Source organism: Corylus avellana, chromosome ca10 (assembly GCF_901000735.1).
Source record: "Corylus avellana chromosome ca10, CavTom2PMs-1.0".
Lineage (NCBI taxonomy): Eukaryota > Viridiplantae > Streptophyta > Magnoliopsida > Fagales > Betulaceae > Corylus > Corylus avellana.
This window is the reverse complement of record NC_081550.1, coordinates 7,898,127-7,909,973: the sequence shown is the minus strand read 5'-3', so window position 1 is coordinate 7,909,973 and position 11,847 is coordinate 7,898,127. Positions and strand designations below refer to the sequence as shown.

Sequence of the window (11,847 nt, the reverse complement as noted above, 5' to 3'; positions counted from 1 at the left end):
TCACTTTGTCCCCTTGTCTGACAACGACCTCAGCCCCATCCTCCCCATACGACGTCGTTCTCTCACTGTCCCAACTTCCCCCCCGGCGTACTTTAGCCTACACCGGTCCCTCACTCACTCCCTCTCTCTCTCTCTCTCTCTGTGTGTGCCGGCTTTTATCTTAAATTGTCAGAAGCCACCTCAATTGGAGCTCCTGAGAGAGAGAGAGAGAGAGAGAGAGAGAATGGAACTTCGAAAATCGAAATCTGGGCGATGAAAAGATTGAAAGATATGGAGGGGGCGGGGGTTTGACCTAGTTTCACTGCTTCATTGCTAGATCAACAGCCTAAAAGGTATACTTCCCACGTTTCTCATTCACGTCAATTTCTTAAGAAACTTAAGTGTAAATTGAGCTTCACTTTAGTGTAAATTTACACCAAATTAGTGTAAATTGAGCTTCTTAATGGAGCTTGTGATCTGCGGATCTCCGTTATTGCATATTATTGGCCAATTGGCTTCTTTCTCTGGTGATCTTATCCTATCTCTGCTGCATTTTGGCTTTTGTTTAACTCCTCAAATTCAAAATCCTCGTAATTTGGTCCTTTCGAGTTTTACTTTCCTCTTTCACAATGTGCTGCTTACAAGATCTGCATCGTGTTAAGAATTGATTCAAGTTAATGCAACGTAATTTGTGTTGCTCAAGAATTCTGGTTTGTTTTAAAGTACGTGTATTTTAGGTGTTTTTTTATTTTTATTTTTAAGTCTTTTTCCAGGGGTTAAGATATGAGGGGGTCATTTGGAACTTGGAGGGGTTGGTGCTTATGACACATCCGAATTTGTTGAAGTGGAGGTGCGAAGGGCTTTGATTTGGAGGTTAACATCGGGAGGTTGGTGATATGAAAATGACGAATTCCGTGTCTTTTCAGTTTTGCAAAGTCTAAGGTTTTATGTGAGCGCATTGTCGATTATAAGATTCTTTAATTTGGTGTGGGTTGGGCTGTCGTTTTCCATGTTCATTTCTTTTTCCAGTTACCCAATCTCATTTTCTTTTGTGTCCGAGATGCTGTCTAAACCAATGTTTTTGAGTCTTGACTAAAGCCACAATTTTTTGGGGACTGGTACGAGTTAGGGAAATCTAAACCACTAAAAATCAAGAGATGTTTAGCTTTTGTTTGAGGCGGTGTTTAATATAAACAAGGATAAGTTTATAATTGGCCATGGAAACGCAAACAAGAATGAAGATGATGTACAGAAGTACAATGTGGGCGAAAATTTTGACATTGAGAAGTGGAAAGGTGTATGTTACATAACATGCCTATGCCCAATGACTTTCTAATAGGTGAGCAAGTAAGAGGGTCTGTTAAGAATAATCCCACTTTGATTGGGTGTGGTTTAAACTTTTGGATTTGAGCCCATCAGGTATCTCAATTTCGCACTTTTTTCTGCTCTTCCACTATGCGGGTCAATTATTTTAACCACTCATATGTGAATAATTCAATCTCTACAGTGAGCACTCCTCTGTTGTGCAAAATCTATGCTTAGTGTGACATGGAGATAACTTATGATGAGTTTTGATACATGGAGATTCGTTCTAGGTGTACTCACATTCTATGTATGTTTGTCAACTTTCACAAGCATATGGCCTTCCATCATTTTAATTTTTGCCAATGCAGAATTCAGTCCCTAATCATTCAGGAATCACTCCAATCCAAACCTAGTCCTAGAAATGTCTAAGAGCACTAGCAGCAGCTTCCCAACCATTTTCCTTAAATGTAGGGAACAAAATTACTTTTTGCTTCCCTATAAAAAAAACACATCACAATATATTTCCTTATATTTTCCTATATCAATTAAATACTCTTTCTTTACTCTTATTTTATTATTTTTTTCTCTTTCATATGGAGGAAAAATAAATGTAGACATGGGGACATGTGAAGGAGAGAGGAGAGAGAACATTTTTTACAATATAATAAAGCATTGGGTAGCTACAGTGTTTCCCAATGCATTGAGAAACACTGTAGCTACCCAAGGGTGCTGGTTAAACTTAGGGAAGCTGATGTGGGTGTGTTTTTGTGGTTTTTATGAAATTTTCCCTAAACTTAGGGAAGGGAATGAGGTATAGGGAAGCTGTTACTAGTGCTCTAAGTAGTTCTCATCAGCCCTGCAAGGAAAGTATTCGTCGCCTTTGCAGCTTAGAGTTGTTTCACATATTCATGCTAGGCACTTAAATTGCAAGTTGATATCATCAAGACTCACTTGAGTGCATCAAAGTTTCAAGAAGGTTGTTTTCCATTTCCTGTTCCAGCACACTTGGCTGGTTGCCAGGGCACACTGAACGTGATATTCTTAGGCCCCTCAAGGCCAAATTGCAAACTCTGAGCTTTCTCACGGTTGCTTGTGACTTCATTAATTATCCAGGCGATGCCAACTTGACGAAAGGCAGTTACCTAGGCAAACATTTAGACTATATTTTAATTAGTGTCCATCTAACCAAGCTACTTTCATATTAACATAAATAATCATTTTTTTATTTGGAACATTTACTGAAAATTGACATATGAAGGGATGGTTCCTCATCATTGAGCTAGTTAATTGCTTCAATGCATATGATCTACTGAAGCCACTTCAATTGAGAAAGCTCAACTATATCCAAGATGGGGCATGCTGCTTAAATTGCAAGAAGTTATTTTCTTGGGAATGTTGCTTCTGTTGTTCAGAAGATGGTGATGTTGACCCTGCTGTGTTCATACTAAGTTGACCCTTCTTTTGTCATGATGCTGTTCAAAATATAGATTGTACTTTACTTATCAAAAAAAATATATAGATTGTACTTTATATGGGTTGTCATACTGATGCAATGCACGTGATACTGTTTGATTTTTATGATCCCAATTTCTGTGCTGTTTAATTCTTAATTTTTGAAATCACAACCAGGCGTGAGAGAATCACTCAGGCTATTGGGTTTAATTACCAAGTATAAAGCTCAAATGCCTTAAATAAAAACACTAAGGCTTCATACCTCATATGGATAAACTTTAGCTGTATCTCACATTATATATATTTGATAGTATTTATGGCAAGGGATAATCTTCTCAGTGGCATGTTTCATCAAATGAGTGTGATGCTATTAAGAAGTTAAATTGTCTGTCCTCTTGCGAAACATTTTTTCTCTGTTTTTTTATTTTTTAAATTTGCTGTAAGTAAGCTATGTACTGGCGGCTAATAATTTGCTCTTGCAGGTCCGTATTTGGTTGAGCTAAAGTAACCGAGGCCATGGGTGTCGCCGGAAAATGGATTAAAGCATTGGTTGGTTTGAAGAAATCAGAAAAGTCAGAGTCTTCAGAGAAGGATGAAAATGTGGGTATTTTTTAAAACCGTTCATTATTCAATTTTCCATATTCTCAACGTTTAGTTCTGGTTGAAAATTCTGTACTTGTGGGCCTGTTGTTGAAGTTGCATTTGTTGTTACTAGTTACTCTTATATCTTGCTTGCTTAAGATAAAATATTTTATCATATGTTTGGCAGCAAATTCTGTGCTAATTAGTGCTCCTGACCTGACCCCAATTTTTCTCTATCTTCTTTCCCTTATAAAATTTGCTAGAGTGGTTTTATCTTGTCCATAAATATGAGATGAATTCCTTGGCGCTTATTTTATTTGTTTTTGGAAATTTAGCTCATGTCTTGTTAGTTAACTACATGACTCAGAATTATTAAGTGCTGGAGCGGAAAACAATCGTTCGAATATCTACAAATATAAAGCCTGGAAATTTTGTGGAAAGGACTTTTATAGTCCATTTTAAGCAATCCTTTCTAATTACTTATTCCTATGTGGTTTTATGTGTAAAAAAAAATGGGGAGTCAGTGGACCATCTTCTTCTTCATCGTGAGGTTACTTGTGTCATTTGGAATTTTTTCTTCAAACGTTTTGGTTTGTATTGGGTTATGCCTAGATGAGTAGTCGATTTGTTTGCTTGTTGGTGGATTGCTAGTAGTACTCGGAGTGTTGTTGTTTGGAAGATGGTGCTTTTGTGCCTTTTATGGTGTCTTTGGCGGGAAAAGAATGATAGGTGTTTTGAGAACTACAAGAGGACCTTGGAGAAGTTGAAATCTTTTTTCTTCAACACTTTGTATTTGTGGACATCTGCTTATGTTTCTTCCTTCGTGATAGTTTTCATGATTTTCTTGCTCTTTTTGACCATACTTTCTTGGTGGCTTCTCTTGTATACTTCCTATATATTTGGGAGCGCCTTACACTTTTAATGATATTTCGATTATTTATCAAAAAAAAACTTATTCCTATAGTATTTATGTTAGATCAAATGTGAAGTTAACAAACCAGAGCAGTCAGAGAAACATGTAGTGGTGTTCTATTTTTTTTTTTTTTTTTTGCACGTTTCTTTTACCTACATGGATTATATAAATCCATCCGTTTAATGATTATTTCATTTTAAGTGTTTTGCTGCAAATCTTCTATTCTGTGGTTACCTTGAAGTATTTGACATTTTTTAGCTTTATTTTATTTGGTATTACTTGGTCAGCACCAAATCTTGTGGTTAGGGGCATATCCTTGACATTTTTATGGCATATATGAAATAAATGGCAATGATTTGTCAATGAGCTGTAGCTCAATAGCACCTCTTCCCTTCATAAGAATGAGGTAAAAAGTGAGGTCGTGGGTTTAAGACCACCGGTTGCATGTGTGACTTACCAATCAAATGAAAAAAAAAAAAAAAAAAAGGTTTTAAAAATAACTTGCCAGTCATTGCAGAATAGGGCCTTGTCTGCAGAGCTAGCCTATATCATGCTTGCTAGTATAGAAAAATTGTTGGAATTTTGCTGTTGTATTCTAAAATGGTTTATTTTCTGATATCATGTGATTTCAATGGTGCATAAACAACTAGGAAACCTACAAAACATACAGAGTGAAGTAAAATGGTTCATAGTTAATCTTATTGACATGTTAATTTTTTGTTCTTTACCCATGACAGAGAACAGCTGCTAGCAAGTCTAGGCACCGGAGAAAACATTCTGTTGAGATAGATGATAAAATTCAATATGAATTCGATCACGATACTGCCCCACCAGTTGGAGATTCCAGTATTCAATCAAACCTTGACACTGCTGGCTCCAATTCCAATTCACTTCAAGCACCGGATGCAGCTTATAATCAGCAAATTGTGAGGGAAGAATGGGCTGCAACGCGTATCCAAACTGCTTTTCGTGGATTTCTGGTATTGCCATACATATATACTCTAGATCCAGGATCCTGTTTCTAAGCACCCTTCTGTTGCAATTGTCTTGTTGAACTTCATTTGTGTAGTTGTCTTAAATTACGGGGTCCCCTGCCATTTTATAAATCTTGTCTTACTAAGTTGAATTGATGAGGTAGTATTTAATACTTGTTCTTTATATATACATATTACAGAGTTGGATGAAAATATAGAGATACACAAGTCTGGGAGAAATAGGAACCTTGACTTATTTGCTTGATTTTTTCAATTTTATACACAGAGGTCTACTTTTGTGGAAAAAGCAACAATAATAGGGTAACTGTCATAAGGCACTGCCCCTTCAAGATTAATATGGCTTCGTTATTTTCTATTTGAAATAGAGAAAAGAAATATATGTGTAGTAACTGGTTTTGTAATTTGACAACTAATTCCCTACCTAGAGCTTCAACTTGTTTTGACCAAGCAGCTGAATGCATTTCCTTATTGATATCACTCTATTTTATGTCGGACAATATTTGGAATGTAGGACTGCTGTAATGACTTGAGGCAGAATAAATGAAGATATAAATATGGTTTGGTTATTTGTTATGCAATCATCAGCTGCTTGATAGATTAGAAGAGATATCAAGCAAAATGAAAACTTTAAACAGAAGAACATGGTGTGGCTGCAGTAGTTGTAAAATTTAATTTTTAATTTTTATTTTTTTCTGTTATATGATCTCTGCTACCAAGTGGTGCATTAATGGGTTTTTCTTTTTCCTGGGAGAAAGAGAAAGAAGAGACATGTCGTTTGATTGAGGAGATCTGTTGTTATGAATTGTGGATCCAGAAACTAATTGAAAGGGGGAAAAAGAAAAATTGTCTGGAAATTTTCATTAAAATTAAAAGGTGAATTGCATAGACAAGGTCTGGAAGTAGAATATTTAATTGAAATGAAAGGTGAATTGCAGAGACAAGGTTTGAACTCAGGACCTTTGCTCTAATATTATGATACTATGTTAAATTACCACCTATCCCAAAAACTTAAATTGATAAAAAAAATTGTTGATATAATCATTTCATTAATATTCTAAAATCTTGTTTACTTTCCTGATGCTGTTTGTATTTATCATGGAGTAACATACATTATTGACCTCCATTTAGCCTGTTAAAATGATTTTTTATTTTTTTAATTATCTTTTAGAAGCATTTTCAGCCGAACTATTGTGATCAAATTGAAAATGTTTTCTGATATGTATCAGGCTAGGAGAGCTTTACGAGCTTTGAAAGGATTGGTAAGACTTCAAGCCCTTGTTAGGGGCCATGCTGTGAGAAAACAAGCTGCAATAACTCTCCGCTGTATGCAAGCTTTGGTGAGAGTTCAGGCTCGTGTCCGGGCTAGGCGTGTTCGTCTAGCACTGGAAAGTCAAACAGAACAACAGAAACTTCAGCAACAACTTGTAAATGAGGCTCATGTTCGAGAAATAGAAGTAAGCAACTTCAGATACTTTCATTCAGATGTAATCTTACTTTTGAATTTTAATTAATAATGAAATCTACATCTCAGTAACAGAGGTTGTGAAGTTCATATCTTCACCAGGACAATTCAGTTATGCCTTCGGGTTAAACTGTTTGACCTACGAGCTGTGCCCTTCTTTTGGGTTTATGAAATGTTGACCTGAATATTTGCTTACTAAAAAAGGAAAAACACAAACTTCTCTCAACATTAACTGATAAGCTTGATCTCAATATATTTCTTGACTGATTAAATGATTAACCGAAGTCTTCAACTGAAAATTCTTCAATATCAACCTCATACCTAGACAAGAAAATACAGGGCATCAACACAGCCATGTAAAGACATCAGTTAATGGCCATGCACATGTAAAGTACAAAGATGTATGTGCCATGTAAAGATTGAGTTTCATGCTTGACTTGGGTTAAGAATAAGTGCTGCACTTCCATTAATTGAGCATCTAACTCTACTCATGGAGCATAGATGGACCGAAGCTCATGCATTGAGAAGGTGGAATGATATTTTCGTCTTGTAGGCAATTAAGTTAAACATGTGGGGGCCTAGCATCCATGTGGTTTAAAGAAAAGGTTGAGCACCTTTTCAGGAGCATACCCCTTGTAGACTTTTCTTTTGAAAGTTGCATGAGAATGACCTTTATATGCCGGTTCCTTCATGAAAACTAGGGCCCCATTTGGTTCGCGTAATAGGTATTCTATTAGGAAAATGAATAGCTATTACTAGGAGTAGACAAAAGTGGAATTGAATAGTTATTCCTATTCCCTAGTTTGGTAAAACATATGTATTCTAATTGGTGTTGAACCAAAATTACCAAAAATCCCACCCATAAAAAACTCAAATTTAAAAATAAAATAAAATAAATGAAAAAACCTTGAATTGCATTGCCACCCCCTGCAATTCAAGGTTTTTATTTTTATTTTTATTTATTTTTTAATAAAAAAGAATTTAAGGGTTAAAAGAAACTTTTGAAAAAAAGTTGGTATTTTTGGAAAAAAGTTGTCAATTCCTTCAGGAATAGCTACTCCTTTAATTTTTTTAGAGGAATAGCTATTCCTTTGTGTAAGAGATTAGTTATTCCTACGTGAATAATTATTCCTAGGAATAAACCCTTACCAAACAAAAGAATAGGTATTCCGTTCTTGAGGTCTATTTCGCAAATCAAATGGGGCCTAGATATATTCCATGAAACCATATAGGCCGAAAAATCATGGTAGCCTATTTCCTAGATAGGTGAGGCCAAATGACTGATTGATAAGTTATAGCTTGGTATTTGAGAGTTCATAAAATGTGCAATATCAACTTCATAGTTTGCATGGAGCACTTGGCTTATTCATAATGGCCATGCATGCATGAGAGGCATTTGGCTTTATAGAAGTTGCTTCAACTGATAAATGGAATCTGTTACAAAGATAAATATGGGTTTTATTGCGTTTTTGGAAGTTGAAAAGTGAAAACGGCCCTCAGAAATATTATAAAAGAGATGGTAGTTCACAGAAAAGGAGGTCTATTTTCAACGGCCAGAAAATTATCAACATGTAGTTCATCCTAGTGTAGTAGTATCTTCTAAGTGCAAATTCTAGTTTGATGCAAATTATCTTTTCTTTTATAAGTGATTAAAATTTCATTAAAAAGCGCAAAAGGCGCATTTCAGGTATAGAGGAAGTATACAAGAGAAAAACCTAGCTAGAAAGAAAAAAAAAGGTCAAGAAAATCATAAAAACGAAGCAAAGCAGGAAAGTCTACAGAAACTATGTCACTGTGGCTATTTTGGATTTGGTTCTTATTGTGGATGAAGCTAATTTAGGCTGGCATCATTCACTGCTTTTTGTGCGTGGCCACTTCATTCCCTCCCACTTTATACTCTTCTTTGCATCTGGTTTGGCTTATCAAGATTCTCCTGGCTTTAGTAGATGATCTTTCTAGGTTGGCACAATGAGGCATTCAGCTTCAAGGATGGAGGCTATGGACACGATACTTTCTGCTGCATACATCATCCCTACACATCTGTGATGTTTTTGGGGCCCACTTATTATGTCAGTCAACTCTGTTGTGGACCTCGTTGCATAGAAATCCCAATTGTTTCCACATAACATTTTCAAATACGACACCCATGCTACAGTAACTGGGAAAGGGTTTTGACATGTAATTAACTGTATATACCATAATGATCTGAAAGATATTATATCACGACATTGTATTCATTGTTTTACATCACTATCATTTGACAACTTGTTATTGAAACATGGTATATGTTTAATTTCCAAACTTATTTTCCAATAGAAGCTCTGATTTTGTTTAGCCCATCTAGAGCATTACGTGACACTTCTCACTGTGATGCAGGAAGGATGGTGTGATAGTGTGGGATCGGTAGAACAAATTCAAGCCAAATTGTTAAAGAGGCAGGAGGCTGCAGCTAAGCGGGAGAGAGCCATGGCATATGCGTTGGCTCATCAGGTAATGTATTATAACCTTTTGTTGGGTTACAAAGCCGCAAGTTCTACTTCAAGTTTAATTACTTTCATAAAAGGAACTAGATATTGGAAGCATCGTCCATAGTGAGAAAGATGAACATCAAAATGAAAAGCCAGGATGAACTTGCATGTCAGGGCATGGACATCTGAACTTGGCCTATAATGTCTTCTATAGACTTTGGGTGTCAACTTAGGATTTTGATCTGGAATATGATATTAGAGTCTTATAATATTAAAATTTTCTTAATATGCCGTGTCTCCTGAAGTTGTGGCATATTCATGAACCTTAGCTTTTATTAATTGTTCAAATTTAACCAAAATTTCAAGTTACATTGTCCATATTTGAAGCTTTGCCTGAGGTTTTTAAGTTTGCCCATATATTGTACTGTGGAGTACACTTGTTATCCCTAGCCATAAACCCCAAAGTTGATTGTCGCATCTGTGTATATGTTCCAGGCTTTTATAACATTTCATTCTTGCTGCATGGATAAATCTTATTTGGTTGAATGCTATAGGGTCCTTGCAAAATAAAGGGCAAATTGAGGTGTCACTGCCCTTCAATACTTATACCTCTGTGCATTCAATTACTATTTTTGTGCTTGGAAATAGGCACTGCTTGGATATTTCACCTTAGAAGTTTGATTTCCAATTTGTAAATAGATTTTATTTTATTTTAGAGTGGACATATCCAATACTTCTTGGGCACTCCTCAGGGATAGAATTTGCCTTTCTAGTTTAAAGAATTAGAGTTCTAAGAATAAAACATTAGGTTTAGGACATATGTATTGATCGAGTTGTTATAGATTATACCTTCTTCCTTGATGTATATATTAGGTATGCTTGCTTGACTGGGATATTTGATATACACAGAGAAATCCCCCTCCGGTGTATTTGTGTGCATCACTGTGTGTACTATATAATCCTTTCTTTTGGAGTTATTAGTTGACCTTACAGGCGTACATATAAGATCTATTTCTATTCCTGCAGTGGCAGGCTGGATCAAGGCTGCAGGCTGCTCCTTCTGGGTTTGAACCAGATAAAAGCAGCTGGGGTTGGAACTGGTTGGAAAGATGGATGGCTGTCCGTCCTTGGGAGAACCGCCTTCTTGACATCAATCTCAGAGATGGAGTGATGGTAAATGAAAATGGATCTAGTGAGGGCAAGAATGGAACCAAATCCCACTTAAAATCTGCTGGCAAGAAACCAATTGCATCAAATCTTCAGTCGAACCTTTCAAGTCAGAAAATGGGGCCCTCTCATTCTGATGGCTGTGGTTCTTCACCCAGTAACTCAGCAGGGATGCAAGAGGCACCCAATACGCTGCTTGCCAAACCCAAACCCAAGGATGATCCAGTTGATGAAGCTAGCTCGAGGCCTGGAATTGGTCTGAGATCCCACAGCAATCCAAAAGAAAGATCCACTCAACCAGATAAACAGGCAAAGAAGCGATTGTCTCTACCTAACAGTGGTGAGTTCCCTCTCTCTCTCTCTCTCTCTATATATATATATATCTCTTCCCCTTCACGTGCATGTGGCCATTCTAAATTCTGGGTGCTTCTTACATCCTTTGAAAAACATGTAGCCTTGTCGGATTTAGAGCTAGGCTGACAATTTTGTACATAAAAGATAAACCGAATATGAATCCAACATGAAATTAGCGAGCAGGATATGGTTTGGTATAATCGGATTTGGGTCATCCCAGGTCAACCCATCTAACCCATGAATGACCGTTTGACCCATATAATTATTATTTTTTTTTTCTTTTACAATAATAAAATAAAACCCTAATGGGTTGGCGGGTCAAACGGGTCATTCATTTATTTGAATTAGTTTTCAAATAACGGGTTGTTTTTAGGTCAACCCAACACATCCTGTTTATTAAATGAGTTATGCTAGTCGGGTTCGCTCATTACAACACGACCGGTTTATCAAACGGTTCATGTTGTGTCACCTGCTCATTTAAATGGGTCGTGTTAGGCTTAAAGGTCTGACTTGATGAACTAACTAGACCGTGTCAGGGTTAACCATTTACAGGTTGACGGGTCGGTTGATTGGACCCAACAACCCAAATTGGGCCATGCTTTCTTTCTTCCAGCACTTTTTTCTGCAGTTCATTTATTTGGTTTTTTCTTTTCCTCTCAATTTGGTGGTATGAGTTTAGGGGGAGGTGTTGGGGTTCAATCAGTGAGGCATCCTAATAGAACTGCTGTGAAAGGGACACCCAGCAATCAGAAGGCCATCAAGGATAAATCAAAGCTTAATGGAAGAGGGGACTCAAACTCCACAAAATCTGTCCCGCAGCCGCAGGCCATTGATCTGTAGCCTCCAAAATCCCACACGAAAGATATATCCTACTCAGCCTACTCTTGATTTAGGCGCGCTGCCGTTTCAGGCTGTACATATGTTGCCACGTGGATAGGGCTTGCAACGGCCACGCTTTCGGTTCTTATCATTGAAACTCTGAGGTGGATTGTAAAGGAGATTGGGGTTTTGGATTGTGAGAGGGGGAATAAGATAATTAGGGGTTTGATATTGTAATCATTCAGGTGTATTGTTATCAATTATGTAATCATGCGGTATTTATTTTCAAACATACCTTGTTTAAAGCAGTTGGCTTTCATATATTATTGTCATTCTTAGATTTCTTCCTCC

At 36.8% G+C, this 11,847-nt stretch overlaps 1 protein-coding gene across 2 annotated transcripts; it reads left to right on the top strand.

Annotated features, from left to right (window-relative positions):
* The first annotated feature begins 67 nt into the window (after positions 1 to 67).
* On the top strand, positions 68 to 11,847 carry LOC132164231 (protein IQ-DOMAIN 5). 2 transcript variants are annotated; one of them, XM_059574694.1, is made up of 7 exons: positions 68 to 332; positions 3,219 to 3,336; positions 4,969 to 5,211; positions 6,453 to 6,680; positions 9,065 to 9,178; positions 10,183 to 10,663; positions 11,357 to 11,847. In XM_059574694.1, the coding sequence occupies exons 2-7, from the start codon at positions 3,253 to 3,255 to the stop codon at positions 11,515 to 11,517; spliced, it is 1,311 nt and encodes a 436-aa protein (XP_059430677.1). In that variant the 5' UTR covers positions 68 to 332; positions 3,219 to 3,252; the 3' UTR covers positions 11,518 to 11,847. The 2 variants fall into 2 exon arrangements, with proteins under 2 accessions (XP_059430677.1, XP_059430678.1); XM_059574695.1 differs by lacking the exon at positions 68 to 332 and adding an exon at positions 770 to 866.

What these genes read in the sequence shown, in the direction of transcription:
- LOC132164231 (XM_059574694.1), top strand. Translation starts at nt 3,253, where the DNA reads ATGGGTGTCGCCGGAAAATGGATTAAAGCATTGGTTGGTTTGAAGAAA. An exon ending in CTGCTTTTCGTGGATTTCTG is followed by an intron (nt 5,212 to 6,452) that starts GTATTGCCATAC and finishes GATATGTATCAG; the next exon opens with GCTAGGAGAGCTTTACGAGC. An exon ending in CTCATGTTCGAGAAATAGAA is followed by an intron (nt 6,681 to 9,064) that starts GTAAGCAACTTC and finishes ACTGTGATGCAG; the next exon opens with GAAGGATGGTGTGATAGTGT.